Below are 23607 nucleotides of genomic sequence, written 5' to 3'. Positions count from 1 at the left end.
CACTTATCAAGAAAAAAGAAGTGTATTAGGTTTCACATAATAGTTTAAATAAAGACAAGTATTGGTAATGGAGCACATTATAGTACCTGTTCCTACTCTGTTAGGAACTTGCTTCGTACATCCAATATCATACATCAAAATCACTTTGAGAAATTGCTTGACTGCAGTTGAACAAATGAGCTTATAGTTTAAAAAGCTATAGTTTCAAAGTTGCACCATTGCTCATTGTATAATGACCGCTGTATAATGATGTGTTTTTAATTTTCTGAAGCACAGATCTATGCCTGCTAGAACTGGAACACAAAATAACAGTGCATCTCATTTACTGTAATCTGTACAGTGACATATCCAGTAACCGAATTGGCTGCCTGACTTCAGAAATGTTCCAGGGACTTACCAACCTCACTAAATTGTAAGTCATTATTTCTGAAACAAATATTTATTGGAAGGCTAAAACACACAAAGTGCTCTTTACAGGATAACCAATGTCTGACATTTTTAGTTTTTAAGATGATATTATGCACTACATCTACTGCAAATAATGCATTTTATAATGTTATGATGTCATATTTAGACAATGAATGAAATGTTTCATTTGTGTTCTTTTATTATAGAAACATCTCTGGGAACATCTTTTCCTCTCTGGACCCAAACGTGTTCATGGAGTTGCACTCTCTAAAGCTGGTGTGAGTTCAAGTGAATGCTTCTGTGGTGCATATGCTCATAAATCAGCTATGTTTTTAGATTGAGGTATTCCTGAGAGATCACGCATATCCACTGTCAGTGATGTTGATCTTTTTTTAAAGTGCCCCTATTATGCTTTTTCAAATATTACCTTTCATGCAGAGTGTAATTGCTGTTTGTGAATCTAAAAGGGCTGGAAAGTTTTAGAGACCAAAGGCAACTACAACCGAACTAAGAATCAACATTGAACTGAATTAAAGTGAATATCTCTTGCCTTCTGCAGAGCTGCTGTATAGCTGAATTGAACTCATTTCATAGTTGATAACTTTATTATTGAACTGAGCTAAATCAACTCTAAATTGACTTCAGCTGAAGAATGAATGCCGCTATTATAAACCATTTTTAAGAGCTGCATTACAGCAGAATTTATATAAATAAAATGTGACTTCTGTGGACTATTAACAGTGGTGTTATCATAAAACTGAAACTCTCCTTTACTCGGTTAATTCCTTTTAAGATCTAGGAGATAGAGAAGTGTCTAAGACTGAACAACAAGCTTTATCTAAATCTTACCTCCAATTGTGTGCTTATTAGAAACTTTCATTCCGAGTTCCTGTCATGTGACTGCGGTCTGCGCTGGGTCCCAGGCTTTCTCCGCAGCAGTTCCGCTCGGCTTGGGGATGAAACACTCTGTGCGTATCCCAGAAGGCTTCAGAACAAACCCTTACGTCTCCTTAGGGAGAGTGACTTCAGTTGTGGTGAGCAAAATGAATATCAATCTTATACAATATCATATTCAATAATGTTAATACAGTATGCATGTCTGCATGGAATTTACAAATATATTTACGTAATAAATTATATATATATATATATGTATATATATATATATATATATATATATATATATATATATATATATATATATATATATATATATATATATATATATATACACAGTTTTGTCAATATGTCAATTCCATGGTTTTGGAATATATATATAATTATTATTATTATTATTATTATTATTATTTTATTTTATTTATTTTTTATATTATAAAAATTTCCAATTTTCAAAGTAATTCAGTTTTGACCAGCCTTGGTATTTTGTCTAAATTGCAATGTTGCTCAATCCGTGTGTCTTAGCCAGCTAAGATCAAGCATATTTGTTTCCAAATTCCCTATTTCTCTGACTTTTGCCACTGGGGTCTTATTATATTTCTCAGTGACTTTCTGTTAAACCTCATCTGATCTTTTTTGTTAGACGTATGCTGCATTTTTCCGAGTCTTGGGCCTCAAACCGGGGCTCCTGTTACTGTTTTAATATCAGCTCATTTCGCCATCTCTTCCTCTGCTGCCCTTAAACATATTTATGTTGGCCAGAAGCACATAGCTGTGACCGACTAGGAAAGATCCCTCTGTGGGTTTGCTGTTGTGAATACATATCCTCATCCCTCGACAAGAGTCTGATTCACCCAGGCTGTTTCACAAGTAAAGCTGATTTCAAATGATTACATGGCAACAAAACACACAAATAACTTTCTTACACCTCCTGCTATTTGTGAATGAGAAATAATACGTTTGAACTTGCTTCAGGTATTAACAGATGTCCAACAGTGCAGTCTATTAGGATTAAAGATGAAAACGGATGAAAACACAGAAATAATTTCTGATCCATAGAGAACCGAAGGCCTAATCTCCCTACACATAATGTCCACAACAAAAAGGGGCAGAATCAGAATAACAGGAGGCCGTGTGAGAATGGCCACTTCACATTTGACTACATGGACATATAGTGTCAGATTTTAACACACATATTTCAAATAATGCTGAATGAATAATAATAATGAATGCCTTTAACAAGTTTGGGGTTGGAAAAAGAACTCTCTTATACTCACCATGACTGCATTTATTTGATAAAAAATGCAGTAAAACAGCAATATTGTGAAATAGTATTACAATTTAAAAGATCTTTTCTATTTGAATACAAGGTTATCTCGTAAAACTCTAGATGGCGCAGACTGAGAGGTCCTTAACTCAATCTGCTTGAAATCACATTGTTCTCTATAGGCCAGGGCACAGCTGATTGGTTCCTGCTGTTTCATTATCCAATGAGCTCGCTGCTCAAATTTAACTACTTGGTCAGCGTCTGCTGTAGCAGATTGCAGCGTGCTTTCAGAAACCCTCCACCTACCCCATCTCCACCTGTATAGATCTGCTATGGGTAATTCATGTATGATTTGTACAGCAGTAGTACTTGTGTCGTCAAACTGTTGTATAAACTGCTTTACACCGCCACCTATAGTTACGGAGGGGTAGCGCAGCTGCATACAGTACTGCTTTGTATAGCCGCAGCATGTCTTACTTGCTCACAGCAGTGTATTGTGTATTGGCAGTAGCAAGTCCCGTACTTACTGTATAATAACCAACAAGCAACAACCAACAGCAGCAGCAGAGTAGCAGATCCATTCCGCCAAGACCAAACATATTAACATTGTCATATCCATTATCATGCCAAACATTCTGAGAGTTGTAATTTTGAAATGTATTTTATTCCTGTGAAGCTGAATTTTCAGCAGCCATTCCTTTACTCCAGTCTTCAGTCTCACATGATCCTTCAGAAATCACTCTAATGATTTGATGCTCAAGAAACATTTCTTATCATTATTAATGTTGAAAACAGTTCTGCTCCTTAATATGTTTGTTGATCTTTTTTTAGGGTCCTTTGAAGAATTTGAAAGTTTAAAAGAACAGCATTTCTTTGAAATACAAATCTATTGTAACGTTATAGATCACTTTTGATCAATTTAATGCGTCCTTGTTGAATAAACTTTTGAAAGGCAGTGTATTAAAGGACTAAGACTGATCGGTTTAAGGACAGAAATCTACAATAAATCTTTATTTTATTACTGAATATTATTTTTCTCTGTCAATCTTAATGTTTATCTTTGAATTAATTTTGCTCTTCAGAGGGTCCGTTGGAGCTGCACACGCTGTCTCTGTTACCCTCGCTGCGGCAGGTCGTGTTTAAGGGGGACAGGCTGCCTTTTCATTGCACTGCTTCCCTGGTTGACAAAGTCACTACCCTTCACTGGCGACACAACAGTCAGCCTGTATCCAGTGACCCTACGCATGGGGTTCATTTAGAAGAGAGTGTACAACATGACTGCACATTCATCACCAGGTAAAACATACAGAGATGAACCGGTTTGGTTGGATGTGTTCAGACTTGGCATGTTTGGTTCGATTAAAATGAACCCTAGTGTGATTGCTCTGTTAGTGCGGTTCATTTGAATAAGTGTGAACGCTGCCATCTGAACCGTGGTGCACACCAAACAAGCGGACTGAGACTGCTGAAAAGATGGGTCTCAGTCCGCTTCCAAACAAACTGTGGTTTGAATTAAATATGAACGCAACACGGACCAAAGACATGTAAACAAACCAAAATCGGGACGTGATGTCACCAGACACGACCCTTAAAAGGACAGAATGCTCAAGCATTGCAGTTTTTTCTCATCACGTTTTTTTTTGCATAAGTCATCTCCTCATGATGCTGGCCACATCCTCAGTTGAACAGATCATGCAATTCTACCACTATAGTATAATGGCCCATGTCAAGAGTTTGACTTAGGCCGTTTTATTTTGCCTAAGTCGAAAGACAATGAGACTTAGGCAATTTTACAAGCTTTTCAAGATGGCAGCTGCATCAAGAAGAACGAAAATCTATTCAACCTCTGAAGTTAGGCTCAGTTTTTTGTGTTTTCTGAGAAACCTGAAAAAATTACTTGGCCAATTATTTTAGGAAGGTGACAATATGTAGGCTACGCACATACAACAAGTGCATTTAGCCCAGAACACTGCTTTGTTTTGAATGTTTGGTAAGTTCCATTGCGAAATATAATTAAAGCCGACAAATCAGGTTGTGAAGATATCCCTATGCCTTTAGGTTCGGTATCTTTTGGTTCAGTGTTAAAATGCCAATGTGAACGCTAAATGGACCAGGACTAAATGTTTTTGTTTTGTTTTGTTTTTTTGGTCTGGACCAAACGAACCAAGCGAACCAAACTACAAGTGTGAACACAACACACCCATATATATGATTTTTTACATACGATTAAAAAAAAAACACAAATGTTTTTGAAAGAAGTCTCTTATGCTGACCAAGGCTGCATTTATATGATCAAAATACAGGAAAAATAGTAATATTGTAAAATAGTTTTACAATTTAAAATAACTAATTTCCTCTTTAACACACAGTATTTTAAAATATCATTATTCCTGTGATTGCAAAGCTGAATTTTCAGCATCATTATTTCAGTCTTCAGTGTCACATGATCCTTCAGAAATCATTTGAATATGGTGATTTGATGCTTAATAAACATTTCTTATTATTATCAATATTGAAAACATTGTTGTGCTGCCTAATATGTTTGTGCGAAACGGGATGAAAAGAGGTTGAAATGTAAAGGGAATGAGCAAAAATACAGTAAGGGTGAATGGGCAGGTGAAAAGAAGAGTCTGACTAAAAGAAACGGGATGGACCACGATATCTAAAAGGAATACATTATAAAGTTAACAAAAGAAAATTGGAATGAAATGGAAAAAAAAGAATAATTACAACAATAGTACTGAATGCCATTGAACTGAAGAGGATAGAGGATTACATTAAGTTCATGAGTCAAAAAACAAATCTCATATACAGTACACTTAACAGCAGATCATTATGTTGATCTTTTAGTGAGCTGATCCTGTCCAATGTCCACGTTGAAGCGAGTGGTGAGTGGGAGTGTGTGGTGTCTACTGGCCGTGGGAACACCTCACGCAGTGTGGAGATAGTGGTGCTGGAGAACAGCGCCTCCTTCTGTCCGGAGCAGAGAGTGACCAACAACCGAGGGGAGTTCAGGTGAGGGAGGTGTCCTACAGCTTCACCTGTGGCTTAATAACGCTCAGTGGCAAAATGTCAACTGTCCCCTTTTTGGCTTCAGGTGGCCTAGAACTCTAGCTGGCATCACCTCCTACCAGTACTGTCTGCATCTGCGCTACCCCTCCTTAACTATAGGGGGCGGTGTGGAGCAGAAGAAGGCTTCACGAAACTGTGACCGCTCTGGACGCTGGGAGGAGGGAGACTACTCTCAGTGCCTCTATACTAATGACATCACACGGGTCCTACATACCTTCATACTGGTTAGTGCAGAGTGTTGTATTTTAAAATAAATATTTATTCAAATGTTGGACAAATTACTAATTTGAAAATCCATTAAAACTTCCCCTTGTGAAAAAGTACACTAGCATACTTTAAAAAAAAGAGTATTTATCACAGAAACAATATAATTTACAGGAATGTCCATAAAAGCAAACTGTTTCAAAAATGTTTTAAGAATGCATTATTGTTTACATTTATATTAAATGCAGTCAGTTAACTTTAGAGTGCTTTAGAGTGCGTTTTCATAATTCATTTCATAATTATTTCTGTTGTTTTTGAAATATGGTTAAAGTGTACTGCCGAATGTACTGACAAGCATTTATGGTAAACTAAAATATACTTTTATGTCATTACTATTGAAACGTGTATGTCATGAATTTAAATGTATTTGTAATTACACATTTGTAATGATGAAATTGCAATTTATTACATTTATAATATATTAGTTTTAAATGTAATATCGAATGACGCACTACAGTTACAGTTATAATCAAGGACTGTACATGTGCTTTTGTATGTTAGTCAACACTTCAGAATAAGTGCACTTTAAAGCATTACAAAAAAACATGATGATTTAAAATGCACTTTAATGTAAAACTTTTAATTTGACATTAAGTGTACTTTTTAAATGTAGTTAAGTGTTAAGAAAATGTACTGTAGCAGACATAAGTGGCCTTTTATTTCATTTATATTATATTATCTGCAACTACAGTGTTTTAAAATGTATACTTATAAAATTTGAAGTACACTACAAGTGCACATAAAATTACAATTAAGCAGACTTCTTTTCTTTTTACAAGTGCCAGTTATATCCCAGTCGTACTGTGAAACAAGTTTCAGTTTAGCAATTCTAAATCAATCAATTTTTTTATTCTGTTGTCAGCAGAACAAGTTGAGTGAAAAGTTGAAATATAGTTTTGAGACTGGCTCAGTATTTGATTTATCTCCCGTTTGCTTTAATGAAAGCAGCACTCAAGCTCATGAACTCCATAAGTTTGTGTAAAACCTAGTGATCATGAGCATGATTTAAGAATGAATGTGTCCCCAGTAATAGACATAACCATACAATGATTATCTGCTGTCAAATAATGAAATACTTTTCTTGTTAATTCTGTCCTTGTCACTCAGATGCCCATCAACTCCTCCAACGCTGTGACTCTGGCGCACCAGGTGCGATCATACACTCTGGAGGCCGCCGGTTTTACTGACACGGTGGATGTTCTTTATGTGGCTCAGATGATGCACAAATTCACGGACTATGTAACAGAACTGCGTGAGGTTAGTAGAAGATGGTATTCAGCAGTGTATATATTGCACCGTGTGCTTGTGTCCTTACATACACATGCGCTCCTTCGTCCCAGCTGTCTGATGTGCTGGTTGAAATGGGCAGTAACCTGATGCAGGTAGATGACCAGATCCTGGCTCGGGCCCAGAGAGAGGAAAGAGCCTGTAGTTCAGTCGTCCACACACTGGAGACCCTCGCCTGGCCTCAGCTGCACTCGCACGCACAGGACCTTTCCAAAGTATGTCAGCTTCATATTATTACTATTTCAACTAAGATTGTTCTTTTGAACTTTCTATTCATCAAAGAATCCAGCAAAAATATATATTAAGCAATACAACTGTTTTCAACATTGATAATATTAAAGGGATAGTTCACCCAAAAATGAAAATTACCACTTTATTTACTCACCCTCAAGCCCTAGGTGTATATGACATTCTTCAGACGAATACAATCGGAGTTGTATAAATAAATGTCCTGGTTCTTCCAAGCTTTATAATGGCAGTGAATGGCCGGTTTCTGTAAGAAAAATATCCATATTTAAAACTTTATAGACTAAAATAGGTAGCTTCCGGCAGACGGCCGTACGCATCGATTTACAGCGAAAGAGTGACCTCTGACCTGACGCATGATGCGTTGATGAATGCGGAAGCACAGAGGATAGAGCAAAACAAAACACCAGTCACGAATTAGAAGTCTAAAATGAGAATTTTCAAAGAGCAATGTCAGAGGAGCGTGAGTTTGTTGCCCAGCCCTGTTTGTTTGAACTGCGAGAGGCGTCAAAGCTTACGCTACTACGTCATACATCGTCAAGTGTTACTCTTTTGGCGTAAGTCGACTTGCGTAGGCCGTCTTCCGGAAGCTAGTTATTTTAGTCTATAAAGTTTTAAATATGGATATTTTTCTTACACAAACGCATCGCTTAACTTCAGAAGGCCTTTATTAACCCCTGGAGCCGTGTGGAGCACTTTTATCATGGATGGATGCGCTTTGATGGACTTCGAAACAGACACAGGCCATTCACCCCCATTATAAAGCTTGGAAAAGTTTTTAAAACATTTTTTAATATAACTCCGATTGTATTCGTCTTAAAGAAGAATGTCATATACACCTAGGGTGGCTTGAGGGTGAGTAAATCATGGGGTTATTTTCATTTTTGGGTGAACTATCCCTTTAAGAAAGGATTCTTGAGCACCAAAGCATATTTCTACTTTCTTAGAATTCTCGTAACATTGTGATGGAGGCTCACATGATTCGCCCTGCTCATTTTACTGGCATGAGCTGCACGGTCTATCAGAGACGAGAGGGGGCAGGAGGGAGCCAGGTGCATGATGGGATTGAATTTTCCCTTGAGCAGCAACTGCGATTTCGCTGCACCACAGGAACACATAACACCTCGCTGAACGCTTTCCATCTCAAGGTTTGTCACTTTTGCACGTTTTGAGTTTTGTGTGTAGACCTAGTATATTTATCCAGTATGTCTGTGGAATATACATACTTTATGCACTATTTGAGCTGACAGACTTATTATACCCTTGTGAAAAAGAAGTGTGCTTAAATGTATTGTAGTGTTCTTCAAATCTGTACTTTCAGATAATATATTATTGAAATAAAAGGCCACTTAAGTGTACTTAAAGAGAGTACACTTTCATGAGCACGTTACTTAAGACACTTAAAAGATGTTCTTGAAAGGACATATTTTAATCATTGTTTTTTTTAAAATAATCTTTAGTCATGCTTTACAGTAGTACACTTATATTTATGTGTTGACTAACATACTAAACCTATGTAAAGCACTTGATTATACATTTACCTGCATTATACATGTAACTATTACATGTAAATTTATATATTTTAAATGTACTAAATTGCAACTTCATCATTACAAATGTGCAATTACAAACATTTAGGGGTAATTATGAAATTACATATCAACCTACTTAAGTGGTTCAAAAAAGCCCTCTTAAGTTCAATTGCATATATAAATAGAAATTCAATTTCATGTAATGGCAAATAACATGCAATTTAGCTTCCGAAAAAACACGTGTTTTTTTTTGTTTGTTTGTTTGTTTTTTTACAAGGGAAAGAATTGTCTATTGTCATAATCATAGTTGTCTATCATATTGCTACTTGCTGCTGTTTTAAAAATCTAAAAGTAAGTCACTTAACCATGGTAAAATGACTGAAACGCAATGCCTCAAGTGCCTTTTTGCTTTAATAAACACCTCTGCCTTGCCCTCACATTGTATTTTTTCTCTCTCTCTTTCTAGAATGCAGTGGCTCTTGCTTCAGTGTCACTCCCTGCCTCTCTTTTTCCGCCGAATGCTCCTCCTGACTGTAAGTTGCAGTTTGTGGCATTCCGCAATGGAAGATTCTTCCCATATACCAGCAATTTTACCGGACCTTCGGACCTTGCCCGCAGACGTGGAGTCAACACGCCAGTTATCTATGTTGGCCTTGGTGGGTTGCCTTCACCTCAAACATTCAAGGGATTCGAAACATTCATACAATTTTTACAATGTTCTGAGTATTTGTTTGTATACTGATGTAGTACAGGCATTTTGGGAGAAGACTAAAATAATTCATCCTTGGACTTAAAAATATACAATTCAGTTTAGTAAATCCATGCATCTCATTTTCAGAAACAACTTTCCCTTCCTTTCAGATGGATGCAGCATGTGGAATCAGTCCGATCCCATTATTGTGTCTCTACGACACACTTCACCTGGAAATTACCCTGTTGCTGCCCATTGGAGATTGCAGGCACTGGAGCATCATGGGAGTTGGAGTCTAGATGGCTGTCAGCTGGCCCATAGCGATGCGTCCACCTCTACACTGCGCTGCTCAGTGCTGAGCAATTATGCTGTACTACAGGTAACATTGTGACACCTTTATAAAATACTGATATTCCTAGGGCTGTTCCAAATAAAATATATAGTGCATATATGTAGTAGTAGTATAGGCTGCACCAAAGAGTAGGCATTGTAATTTTTCTGCCTCTTAAGATACCTTATTTTGGGCTAGGATCTCATATCCTTCATGGAGGATCCCAGAATACATTTCAGAATGCAGTTCTGTAAAAAATAATTCCAAGATGTCCAACAAAGCAAAAGAAATGACAATGGACCCTTTTCACAGAATGTGATGATGCAAATCTAGTAAAGTTTGTCATATTTCAATTTTTTGACATTTTATATACATTTATAAAGCTTTGCGTTATCTTATCTTGGTGGTAAATTACAGAGAAAGAAAAATGATGAATTAACTGCCTCGAGGGATAATTATCTTCTTCCTGCTGTAATCAATCTCTCTATATATTATTTTCTTTTGCCATTGGAGCAAATGGGAATACAAAAATTATATTTCCTGTTGTCTCCCATTCATCACTATAGAAGTTTACCCAACTATGATGGCTTTTGCTTCTGAGAACTCTGGAAATATGAAAAGGGCCCATTTTACACTTGATATTTTAATATTTCATTCAGTACTGAAAAAGATCAATCAAATTGTTAAATCAAATTAAAAACGGATTATATTACCCAATATTTGTGTTTTCCATATATTTTTATGTGCGTCACTAACTTAATATGCTAACACCAAAATCAACTGCACTGAATGAGTGATACATTGGGTTGCTTGCTTTTTGGCTCAACTATGAGGTTTAATGACAGTTATGATGTTGCCTAGAAATGTAGGAAGTAGACAGCGAGGCAGCTAGGTTTTTGAAACAGAGACACCAATACAATGAAATGAAAAATCTGAAATATGTCAATTTTATTATTACCCTGTTGTTTAAATAGTAACCAAGTGCAAAGTATGTCAGCTTATTGATTAATATAGCCATGTTGTAGAAAGTCTTATAAAGCTAATTAGCTCTTCTAACTTGCTCCTCTTAGTAGAGAGATATAGTAAATTTTTTACTTAGGAAGGACAGATCTCCCATTCCAAACTGATACTTTACACTACATTTCGTTCGCACTATTTTACAGTCCTGTTCCCTATATACATTCTATGTACTTATTATAGTAATGACTAGGTACTAACCCTGAACCTACCCCTAAACCTACTGTAACCTTAAACCCTGTAGTTACCTTACATAACTGAGTACTTTCTTAGGTAAGTACACTGTAAGTACCCATAAGTGCACGTACTGTAAACATGTGCAACCTACATTTCTTCATCCTGCATCAAAGGATTTTAATGTTCAGCTAAGTCCTATTGGGTGTTATTGAGAAAACTGTATGAATAATATTTGATAGATTTGCTTGGCACTGAAGAACCCATGATTCACAGGACTGACGTCAGAGCAATTTCTCTGAAACTTTTTTATGAGGATTGTAAGGTGTTCTTGTTATAATGTAATTATACATTTAAGTATGAGTTATATTAATTACTTATATTACTTTAGGGTTAGGTTTAGTATTAGGGTTTGGTTAAGAGTTAGTTGCATGCAATTATGCATACTTTATTGTTATTAGTAACTACATCTATATGTATAAAAATGTTGACACTGTAAAATAAATTGTTACAGAAAAAATTTTGTATTTAAATGGCTATTACCAATTGTATACCTATGAATCACTAGATGGATGGATGGATGGAAGGATGGATAGACAGACAGATAATGTGGAATTTCTCACACTTTTTTGAGAGTCCTTGAGGTGTAGATAGGCAATAAAGTTAAAGGGTTGAATGTTTCAAAATACTCTCACCATTTCCTCAATATTTATCAATATCAATATTGGTCAATATTTCAGGAGATGCCAGATTTCCCAGGTTCACCTTCAGTTCCAGTGGAAGTGCTCCATCCAGTGATCTACACCTGCACTGCAGTGCTACTCCTGTGTCTCTTCACCATCATCATCACCTATATACTGCATCACAGGTATTTCTCTCACCATGTTAAAAATGAACACACCCAAAAACTAAAAGAAAAAGTCTTGCAAACTTTTGCCATAAGCACACAATTCTCTATAATGTTGCTATCTGATTTGTTATTACTGGAATAGCCAAACCTGTTCATTAAAAGTGGACATAACAGATGCTTTCTTTGCCATCAGCTCTATCAGAATCACGAGGAAGAGTTGGCACACCCTCCTGAACACTAGTTTCCACATCGCAATGACGTCTGCAGTATTTGCTGGAGGCATCACTCTGACCGGCTACCCAATTGTATGCCAGGCAGTAAGTTTCCATTTCTCTTACATAATAACGTTTTATTTTATTAGGCGACTTTTCCTACTGCTTTTTTCAAGGTCACTTCACAAACACATATAAGTGAACAAGCTTTTGAGTCACAAATCCAACTGACAAACAAGAGATTGAGGTGATATTGTGGAGATTCAGTGCAAGTGATTTCCAGTTTTACAGTGCAAAAATGCACAAAACAGTAAAGAAAAATGACTTTTAAAATAGTACGCATTATATACAGTAAAAAAGGAACATAAACAAAAACAAAATGATTTGCTTTTATGTGGCATTGTACACTCTGAGAAAAAAAAGGAGTTTCTATATAAAACTTTAGGGTTCTTGACCCTATATGAGAAGAAATGCCTTAAAAGATTGCATATTGCTTTAATGTTAACAGGCTATTTACATTTTTATTTATTATTATTAAGTAAGTTTATGAGCTTAACGTTAAAAATGAATTTAAACAGAATTTATTAAAGCTAAATCAATAAAATTATCCCATGATGGGAACCCCTAAAATGTTCTATATATGAAGCGCCTGGCAGAACCCTTTAAGGTTCTATATAGAACCTTTTCTTCTAAAGGCCCTGACACACCAAGCCGCCAGGCTGTCATTGAGCGTTGGTCGGCCCAGGTTTTGTGTCGTGTTCCACACCGTCTGCCCTAGTTGGACATCCTCGGGGGTATTTTGGCCGATTGGGCATATTGAATCGGTGAGAGAGAGAACTCTGATTGGCTGTTTAGCTTAGCGAATCAGAATAAAAGTGAAAGTGATGAAAGCGAACAAAGAAGTCAAGACGGCACAGACATCTTACCCTACCATTCCAATGCACGAATATTTTCATAACAGCATGAGTCGCCTAGATAGAATGAAGAAACTGATCAGCATGATTGATATTCAAAATGGTAATGGTATATCTGCAGTCCTAGTTTCAGTTCCCCTTTTTGAATGACAAATATGAACTAGATATAGACGGTTATTTCCTTACACCAGGCGCAGAACGCACATGCTAGTTGACAGTTGATTGTAGTCGTTTTGGTGTGTTCAAGCACAGGCTTAAGTGTGTCATGGCCTTTGCAATATATCATCTCAAAAATGTGTATTTTTTCTATGCGCTAACATCTTGTTACTTTACTTGTGTTACTCATGTATGTGTATGTTTGTGTCAGGTGGGGATTGTTCTTCACTACTCTTCTCTGTCCACTTTGTTATGGATCGGTGTTAGCGCCAGGGTAATATATAAAGAAGCTTTATTGAGGACTCCACAACAAGTAGAAGGCGAGACTGCTGTACAACCAACCCAGCGGCCCATGCTCAGGTCAGTGAAGTCAGCATGGAGGGTTGGGAGCATTCGATGAATAATAACCGGCTTGTTTTCCATAAATTATCTTTTACAAGCACACTCAAACTCACAAAACAGATATCTGTTTTTTTTTTCTCTCTCTCTCTATAATCTGGCCTCAGTGCCCATACATTCTTTGTAAACCAATCAATAGGCCCACATGGACTGTAATTGTTTTACATGAGGGGAATTTTAGCATTTAAAGGTGCAAATTGGACTTTTTATTGCTATTCAAATCGGAAATGTCAGTGTTTTTGTCCAACCACCCATGAGATCATTCTAGGCTGAATTAGCTCCTTTTAACAAACACAACTGGTTTCAGAATCAACATTCAACAGGGATAGTTCACCCAAAAATGAAAATTACCCCATGATTTACTCACCCTGAAACCATCCTATGTGTATGACATTCTTCTTTCAGACGAATACAATCGGAGTTATATAAAAAAATGTCCTGGCTCTTCCAAGCTTCATAATGGGAGTGAATGGCTGTGTGTCTTTGGAAGTCCATCAAAGCACATCTATTCATGATTAAAGTGCTCCACACGTCTCCGGGGGTTAATAAAGGCCCTTCGAAGTGAATCGATGCGTTCGTGTAAGAAAAATATTTCAAACGTTATCGACTAAAATACCTAGCTTCCGGCAGATGGCCGTACGGATCGATTTACTGCAAAAGAGTAACACTTGAACTTGACGCACAACGTAATGACGAACACGGTTGACCAGTCCTGTTTGCCGTCATTACGTTGTGGACTCCGATTGTATTCGTCTAAAAGAAGAATGTCATATACACCTAGGATGGCTTCAGGGTGAGTAAATCATGGGCTATTTAAATTTTTGGGTGAACTATCCCTTTAATTATGAAAACATTACTGTTCAAATGGCTCGGTTAAGATTTTATAATGTCTTTGGAACAGGTACTCAACATGGCTGCATTGTTTTGATCAAAAACAGTAATATTGTGAAATATATTTACAATTTAAAATAACTATTAAATACATTTTAAAGTTTAATTTATTACTGTAATGCCAACGCTGAATTTTCAAAGTCTTCAGTGTCACATGATCCTTTAGAAATCATCCTAATATGATGATTTAGTGTTCAAGAAACATTTCTTATTATTATCAATGTGAAAAACAGTTGTGCTGCTCACTATTTTTCTAGAAACCGTGATACATTTTAATACTCAGGATTTGTATGATAGAAAGTTCAAAAGAAAAGCATTCATTTGAAATACAAATACAAATTTAACATTAGAAATGCCTTTGCGGTCATGGTAGTGTATGTTTATTAATGTTTTTCCATTGCATATCACAATATATTACTAAAGCTAAAAAATAGTCAAATGAAACATTTCCCTTTCTTTTTGTTTTCAGTTAATCCTCGATTAGCAAGGTAACAACTTAGAATACTAGTTTGGCATAGTTCTAAGTGGTTAAAAAAGCTCTTTTCATTAGATATATATCCTCATAACACACTACAGGCCAGATTTACTAAACAGGGCGAAGTAGGCGAGAGCAATCCCATAAAAAAAGCACAGATGGGAGTGGAAAGTTTTGTGGCTGATCTACTGACGACACACAAATTAAAGAACACAGAACACAGTTAGCGTCTGATTTAAGACACTTTTTTGGGCGGTAAATAATGGCGCAAATACCAGTAAATGGACTAGCGCAAACCTTAGTAAATCAACTTGCATGATTCATTTAAATACTCTCCTCCCATAAATGTTGTGTCTGAAAGGGAAACTCCTACCAGTGCATATGCAATTAGTAAATCATGACAGTATTTTTTTAACGCTAAAAGAGGGTTTGCGCTGAAGCAAGCTGTTAGTAAATCTGGCCCCACGTTTTGATCAGGTATTGAGGAAAGTGGGTAGATGGGATCTGGACACACAACATAATCCCTTGTGCCTGCTGTCTAAATGCTTGTGTTTTATAACAGACAAGCCCTGCAAATATCTCTTTTACATTCAACGTTCATCCTAAGAAACAATTACTGTTCGAAAGCCTCTTGAATAACTGCTGTTGTACTAGTATGGACATAACATAAGATGATAATTTTAAAAGTTCCTTCCTGTCATCATCATCAAAGGAAATGTATGGGTTCCATCGGAGCTCTTGCAGTATTCAGAATAATTGTCATATCTCAAATTGGTCATAAAACAATGGCAGTTTTATGTGCAAACGTCAAAATGAATGAGCACTTCCTGAGAAGAAACTATTGATAAGCATGTACAGGAGGAAAATGGGCATTTGAGAGCAACTGAATGGACCACCATGATGTAAAAAAAACTGCCTAATCAAAGACCATCATTGTCCAGATAAAAGCTGATTCCCATCTGCTGTTCTGGAGAGTCAGACAGAGGAAAGAGAGCACAAATGGGGGGAATGGGAAAAGATTAAAGTGGACAGAGTTGTAAATCAAATGAGCGGAATGACTAGTTAAGGCTAACGTTCACATGTCCTCGAAGACATGCATGCAAATATATTAATTCTCTCTAGTCTGTGTTCTCTGTTTTTTACCCCAGACCTCCATGCTCTCCACATCCCCTAGGGAGGTCTGGCCAGATCCCACGCCTGCCTCCTGGGACAAATCTTGTTATTTTTCCTCTCCCTCCTTCACTGTCTGGAGCCCAGACTCAGCTCTTCATTGACAGACAGTGTCACAGAACTAACCTAATGTATAGACCACACAAATGTCTTTTACGGCAAGCAAAGGGAACATCTGTAGCAAATATAACAGACAGCAGTGTTACTGTATGTCCATTATGTAATTTTTTTTTGCAACTTTTTGTATCTGATTATTAAAGGGATAGTTCACCCCAAAATTTAAATTGTCATCATTTACTCACCCTCAAGTTCTTCCAAACCTGTATGTAGTTACACGTTACACGTTACTACATGTACTTACTTTAGTAATAACAGTAAATTATGCATAATTACAAGTAACTAACCCTAAACCAAACCCTAGTTTGTTAGTTTGTAAACCCACGTAGTTAATTAATACAGTATTAATCAGTACTTATTTGAGTAAATACAATTTAACTACGTCACCTTAAAATAAAGTGTAACCAAATTTCTTTCTTCTGCTGAACACAAAAGAAGAAATTTTGAAGAATGTGGGTAACCAGACAGTTGATGGGCTCCAGTGACTTCCATAGTATGGAAAAAAATAATATACAATATATATATATGCATAAGTATATAAGGACCATCAATTGGTAACAGACATTCTTTAAAATATATTCTTTTGTGTTCAGCAGAAGAAAGAAATTCATACAGGTTTGGAACAACATGAGGGTGAGTAAATGATTACAGAATTGTATTTTTGGGTGACCTATCCCTTTAAGTTAAGTTAAGGAACAAAATCACCTGGGATTTGAACCTAGGTCTATGTGCTCACTGACAGTCTTACACTTAAAGATTAATTCTCTCTAGTCTGTTCTCTGTTTTTACCCCAGACCTCCATGCTAACCAGTGCTAAGCTGGTATATTACATGTGCATGACACTTTGAAAACAGAACAGTAAATGAAAGATAGGTTGTCCCTCATTTAAAAAATATATTTTTTTATGATTAGTTATTTTACCATGGTTAACATTTGCAAAATGGCCTCTAACAGTCTTCTTTTCTTTATCTCTGTTTCTCTTGGCAGGTTTTATTTGATAGCTGGTGGTGTCCCACTCATCATATGTGGTATTACTGCAGCTGTAAACATCAATAACTATGGAGACAACATTCCTTAGTGAGTACTGTGTTTATAAACATTAGGAAAATGTGTTTGCTCACGTCTAGTTTTAGATGTTTATATCATATACAGCCTACCTAGTGCTAAGATTAATACACTGATTCTTGAGATATAGGACAAAACACATCTATATATAATTTTAAATATAAATGAAATGGTCATGTTTAAAAATAATAAAATAAAAGTGGAATGCTTACACTAAATATTTGCTATTTGAGAAAATACAGTGTTTTGCCATGCATTCTGTCAGTGTTGAGTACCAATAATCAAGAATCTTTACAGCAGCACAACTCAAGCATTGTGTCCAGTACTGTATCTAGCTGCACTGAAATTAAAATGATTTCATTTTGTTTTCACAGTGTGATATTTTTATTACAGGTTTTATGGTGTTTTTGTCACACGCAGTCTTACAGATAGACTGGTGACACTTAATATAATAATAAAATGAAATCGACTGAGGTCATTCTCTTAGTTTTTTATTAGCTTCTGTTCTTTCTCTAACTGTCTGATACTTGTTGCAGATTTATTACTCATGCTGGGTCGCTCCTTTACAGGCTCTTTAAAAAGTGTCTGTTTTTGTACAGAGCTTGCTTTGTGTTTTTGTTATTTGACTGATTACCGCCTTTGCCCTCTCTGACCTTTTTCTCTGCTCTTGACCTTTCTGCAGCTGCTGGTTGGTATGGCAACCCAGTTTCGGGGCTTTCTACATTCCAGCTGGATTGATCATTCTGGTGACCTGGATCTACTTCCTGTGCACTGTTTTCTGCCTGAGGCACCGAAACTCCCCGGAGTCCAAAGATCCTCCATGTTCCGCCTCCGACCCCTCAACCTTACCAGAGAGTCAACCAGCACTCAGTGGCAGCACCAGTCTTCTCTCAACGGACTCTGTCGGCCCAGTGCATGCTGGGACGATAGTGGAGGACCAGTACTCATTGAAGGTCCAATGTTTGGCGCTGGTGGCGACACAGTTTGTGTTTTTGGGGCTGTGGTGCTGTGGCGCTATGGCCGTTTGGCACGTGGATAGAGAGCGGAAACTCTTCAGCTGCTTGTATGGAGGAACTGCTACCGGATTAGGGATCTTCTTGGTGCTCCATCACTGTTTCAAGCGTTTGGATGTCCAGGCAGCGTGGCTAGGGTGTTGCCCCGGGTACCGTCGCTCCCAACCCATGCCAGCCTATTCCCATCCCTGCACTGCCACTGTAGGTGTCCAGAGTGCTTCAGAAAGGGGCTCCCAAATTTTTGTAGGATGCCACCCACCGACGGACCCGAACAATTACTCTTCTTCTGCCAGGTCGTCATCTACTCAAAGTGGAACGACGAGCATTGCCACTGGGCCTTGCAAACTCACCAACCTCCTCCAAGTGACGCAAGACAACGTGAACAACGCCGTCCGGGCCCCGACGGGAACTAATACCAACACAAGCACAAACACGGAGAACAACAAACCGGCCAACAACCTGCTGCCCACTCTACTGCCTGTCCAGCAACCTCAAAGGAGGAAGGCTTGTAGTAGAACCAAGGGTGGCAATACCCAGTACCATCACAGAGGGGACGCTAGAGGGCACTACCGCCTCAAAGCTCTCAGAGCGGGTGGAGGAGGTAGCATGGGTGCTTTGGGACCCTCTGGGACAGAGCAATCAAACATCCACCTCCTACACAAACATGCTTCCAGCGAGAATGGAAGTCTACGGAATAGCCATTCAGAGAGCCAGAACGGCCTTCTGACCAATGGACGGCACAGAGGGGAGGGACTAGTGACAAGCCCTTCGGAAGGAAGTGATGGAGGTAGTAGCGGAAGTAGAAAACCTTTTCCACTGTTGCCTTCTGTAGCAAGTAGGGCCGCCATGCAGCAGAACGCTCAACGCCGTAGCGCTAGCAAAGACAATCTTAAAATGGCTGCCGCAGCTGAGAAAGAATCGAAGCGGAGCTCGTTCCCAATAAACGTGACATCAAATGTCACTGCGACGCCCTCATTGTCGACAGTTTCAGCACCAAATGGAACACTAAAGGGATCCGTGCTGGAACTGGACACTAGCGGAACTGACCAATCACAGGGTTCGGTTGGTATGAAGAGCAGGGTATGGAAGAGCGAGACAACTGTATAATAATGAGCTGCGGTTAGAGTTGAAAGACTTTTGAAGGTTTCTTGAAGGTGTGACCTGTATGCTAAGAGCCAAAGCATGGATTTCTTTCTCCATAACCCTGCTGAATAAACTAGCTTAAAATGGTTTGCTGGTCTTAGTTGGTCTGTTGGCTGGTTTTAATGGAATTTTGGACACTTTTTCCTCTCAACTAAACACCAGCTTCGCCAGGCCAGCTAAACTAACTAACACCAGTAAACCAGCTTAGTAGTGTTGTAGAACTTAAGACCGGATGAGTCTGCCTCCATATATTCATATGTTCTTGACTCGGACACCAAAGCTGGTCTCGAGTACTACAACACTTCGACAAATCTGACATATCTGCTGTGTCTCTGGACTCCGGTCCTTGTGACACTGATGCAAATCCAGGCTTCATTCACCCTGAAGAAAAGCATACACTGTTTCAATTGTTCAGACCCTCTCCAGGTCTCTGTCTTGACTTGATCCGGTCTTGTCCAGTCACGAGTACTACAACACTGCAGCTTAAGCTGGTTCAAATTAGGGTTTTTTATTAGCAGGGTAGAGAACCATTAGGCTCCTTTATTGATAAATCACCTATATTTGTACGTTTCAAAAGTGTTCTGTGGTCTTAGAATCGTCCATCATGCAAAAAGCTAATGCTTAGCATGCTAATAAGGAGAGGTTATATGAAGAGTTATATATGAAGAAAGAGAAGGGGTGTGTATGCAAAACCTGACTCCTCTAAAAAGAGATTGGTGGAGGAGTTGGTGTACCAAAATATGCAAAATCATTTGGTGTGCTTTTGTTTGCTTGTAATACCACTTAATCTAACAAACTGTTTGAATGCAATGAATATTTTAATATCGAAAATGCCAAGGGATATGAACCTAAAGTTCAGCTGTTTTGAGCTTTATGTTTCTGACTATGCATATCGATAAGGATGGAGGACCGTGTGCTTGTTCCCTTAATTTGTTCCCTTTGTGTCTTTGTCTGTTGTTTTTTTTATATACGTTTTATTTTTTTCATGCTATTTCATTTACATGTCTGTAAGAATGTACATTAAGTGTTATGTTTGTATTGTTTGACTATTTCAGTGTTAATTCAACTCTCTGGCACTAATAAGCAGCTCTTGGCATCAGTCCGACACAAATATAGAAAACAAACACTTGCCACAGATGAGCATCCATCCCTAACTATTCCTTCCATGTTAATTGGAGCTGGGAATGTCGTTCTTGTTCTTCTGATGTTGTTCAGCAGAACATGAGCTATTGTATTCAGTTTTTTTTAGAGAATAGGAACAATTTGGAAACCGTTGCTTCATAGTGCCCTCTATTGGGTCATTCCTGCCATTGATCAAATGCACTGATAATGAATGTTGATGGACAAATTATATAAAAAAGTGACAGCTTCTTTAGATGCCACTCCAGAGTTACTAAGGGATTTGATAAGGAAGGGCAAGTGTTTGTTCATACATGTTCTGTTGTAGTACCATGTGTAACATGGGCTTTTTAGCACTTGGTTCAGGTTATGGAAATAGCATTTGACATATTTTTTTTTATAAATAATAACATATTTATATTATACATATCAGTATTAATTTTTTGATGTAATTGTTGTTGTCATTATGTAATTTTGCGGTATCAGTATTTTACAGAGGATTGATGGCCTAATCGGTTTTATAAACTCTGTTTTTAGTCTAAAAGCACATCACGTCCAACACACTTTTTTTTTAAAAAAACACTTTTGCTTCCAATCATTGTTCATCCCACAAATGTTTAGCAACAAGAATCACTCATCTCCCGGGAATTGTTAGTACTCCTCCTAAATCATATGCAACGTTTTGTTGTCGGATAGCAAGGAGTTTGCAATAAAAAATAATTATTTAAATAGGTATTTTGTTTTTCAGAAGTGTTCAAATGACTTTTTCTCATGAGAGCAAATAATGGACACTCCCAACCAAAAGCCAAAGGCAAATTCAAATCTTTGCACTGACTGTTTTTTCCCCCAAGGCCCATAAGCTACCAGAATCTGACTGTAGTGCTACTATTTTTAGATTTCCCTCACATGATGACAGAGTCACAAGCAAAACATAATATTACCCGTCTTTAGCTTACATTTAAAATGGATAACTTTAAAATTGTATTCAGGGATGTTTGTATGCCAAAGAAGCTCACAGTTTAACCTTTAAATATGATCTTGTTTGATATTGTGTAGCCTCCCGTTTGTCTTTTCAAGCCAGAAATCTCAATTAAATATTAAAATACCACATATTGCTAAAGAACAAGTCCTCCCTTTTCCCAAAATCACAAAGCATTTAACGTCATGATGACCCTTTTGTGAGTAATGTAGGTTAAATGTTGATTATGAAGCCTGATATAAAGTGATCACCATTGTGTCATTAATACAGATTTTATGTGCTATGATTTCAGAAGTTTTGGGTGTCATTTGGGTGTCAAACAACAACAAAAAACCTAGTCAAATAATAAATGAAATTTGTGGCCTACTCAAGTTGGCCATGTGTATGTAGCCTAATATCTGTTTTCTCTTTAAAACAAAGAAAATGTGGCTTGTTTGTGCATAATGGTTTCATGTGACATTGTGATATTTGCATGAACAATTTTCTTTGCCTCTGGGTAGGCCTAGCTTCTGATGGTCAGTATAAATTCAGTGTTATCCTAATTATTATTGTTATTATTAAAATCTCCCTTTCAATGTTCGAGATTACAATGGAAGCATGATTGTTTTGACTATCAACTCGAAGTATAAAAGGGAGATTTTAAAAATAACACGAGTATTTATATTTTTCTAACTCACTTCAATATGAAAATGATAACATTTTTGTATCGATTTCAGTAATATATTTCCTATAGATGTTAAGATTGTGCCTTTTCAATGACCTGATGCAAAATAAAGGTTTGGGGAAAAAATGCCATAAGATCAAAATTATTTTACTTGTTTTTTTTATGTTTCTGTATCATATGTGATCTAAGTGAGAAAAGTCCCAAGTTACCCGTAGTTGAAGTACCATTTCTCAATTACATAACTTCTGTTTCTATGTAATATGTAAATCGGCATCCTCCACAAGAAATAAAGGCAATCAAAAGTGAGCCTTTTTTTATTGACACAAGGATTATCCTATCAGAGTGTGGTACTTTAGAGATTGGGCGGGACAAACACTGAGATGCTCAATGAGAACAGAGAAAGAATAGAATGGCAATAATACTGAGTAGCCTATTGACAAGACTGGCCTCGGCAGAAGGTTTAAAGTCGGTCTGGAGCAAAGTGTGCTAATCTGAAAGATGACTAATTGGCTTTAAAATTTTTACTCACTGTTGTTTTCTATTTGTGAACAATTATTAATCACTTACTCACCCTCAAGTTATTCCAAACCTGCATGATTTTGTTTCTTCTGTTGAACACAAAAGAAGATAATTATTTAAAAAAATGTTGGTTGTCAAACAGTTGATGGTAGCCATTGACTTCCATAGTAGGAAAAGAATGGCCTACTATGGAAGTCAATGAGTGCCGTCAATTGTCTAGTTATCAACATTTCTTAAAATATCTTATTTTGTGTTCAACAGAAGAAATAAACTCATGCAGGTTTGAAACAACACTATAGGGGGAGTAAAAAACGACATATTTATTTTTTATTTTTGGGTGAACTATCCCTTTAAGCTTTTATCTGAGGTTTAGGCCTACAGTGATTCATCTCCAGTCAGATAAAGTCTGAGGAAGTAAAGTGAGGAAACGCTAATAAGGAAATTCTTCAACAGTTTCTAATATCTCTATTAAGGTCAACTGAACTCAGAAGTGAAGGGATTTGTGACTGTACAGTAGGCTACACGTGCAATAATATTTATTGAGGTAATCGGCAAGGCAGTTTCTGATTGGTTGTCTGTTGCTAAACAACTCGCTGATACTGTAGGTAGGCAAACCAGCATCGTTTACTGTACACCTTTGGCGTCGCACAAAGGTTGAGGTTAAAATTGTTGAAAAAGTCATGACCAAAGATTAAAAGTGGTGCAACGTTGTTAAAAGGCCGGGATTAAAAATAA

General features: G+C 37.3%; 1 protein-coding gene across 1 annotated transcript in view; it reads left to right on the top strand.

Annotated features, from left to right (window-relative positions):
- adgra2 (adhesion G protein-coupled receptor A2) overlaps positions 1-22659 on the top strand; it is a 92278-nt gene extending 69619 nt beyond the window's left edge. Inside the window, exons 4-19 of the mRNA XM_082187722.1 lie at positions 341-412; positions 615-686; positions 1279-1442; positions 3655-3868; positions 5423-5587; positions 5670-5868; positions 7016-7165; positions 7249-7410; positions 8389-8589; positions 9440-9629; positions 9835-10043; positions 11927-12054; positions 12230-12353; positions 13530-13678; positions 17358-17447; positions 18118-22659. Of these exons, the coding sequence (XP_082043848.1) occupies positions 341-412; positions 615-686; positions 1279-1442; positions 3655-3868; positions 5423-5587; positions 5670-5868; positions 7016-7165; positions 7249-7410; positions 8389-8589; positions 9440-9629; positions 9835-10043; positions 11927-12054; positions 12230-12353; positions 13530-13678; positions 17358-17447; positions 18118-19555 (3727 nt within the window). The 3' untranslated portion in view covers positions 19556-22659. The remainder of the gene's footprint in view (positions 1-340; positions 413-614; positions 687-1278; positions 1443-3654; positions 3869-5422; positions 5588-5669; positions 5869-7015; positions 7166-7248; positions 7411-8388; positions 8590-9439; positions 9630-9834; positions 10044-11926; positions 12055-12229; positions 12354-13529; positions 13679-17357; positions 17448-18117) is intronic.
- The last annotated feature ends 948 nt before the right edge of the window (positions 22660-23607 follow it).

Source organism: Leuciscus leuciscus, assembly GCF_965113295.1.
Source record: "Leuciscus leuciscus genome assembly, chromosome: 13".
Lineage (NCBI taxonomy): Eukaryota > Metazoa > Chordata > Actinopteri > Cypriniformes > Leuciscidae > Leuciscus > Leuciscus leuciscus.
The sequence above is the reverse complement of the archived record's forward strand: the minus strand, read 5'-3'. Positions and strand labels throughout refer to the sequence as shown.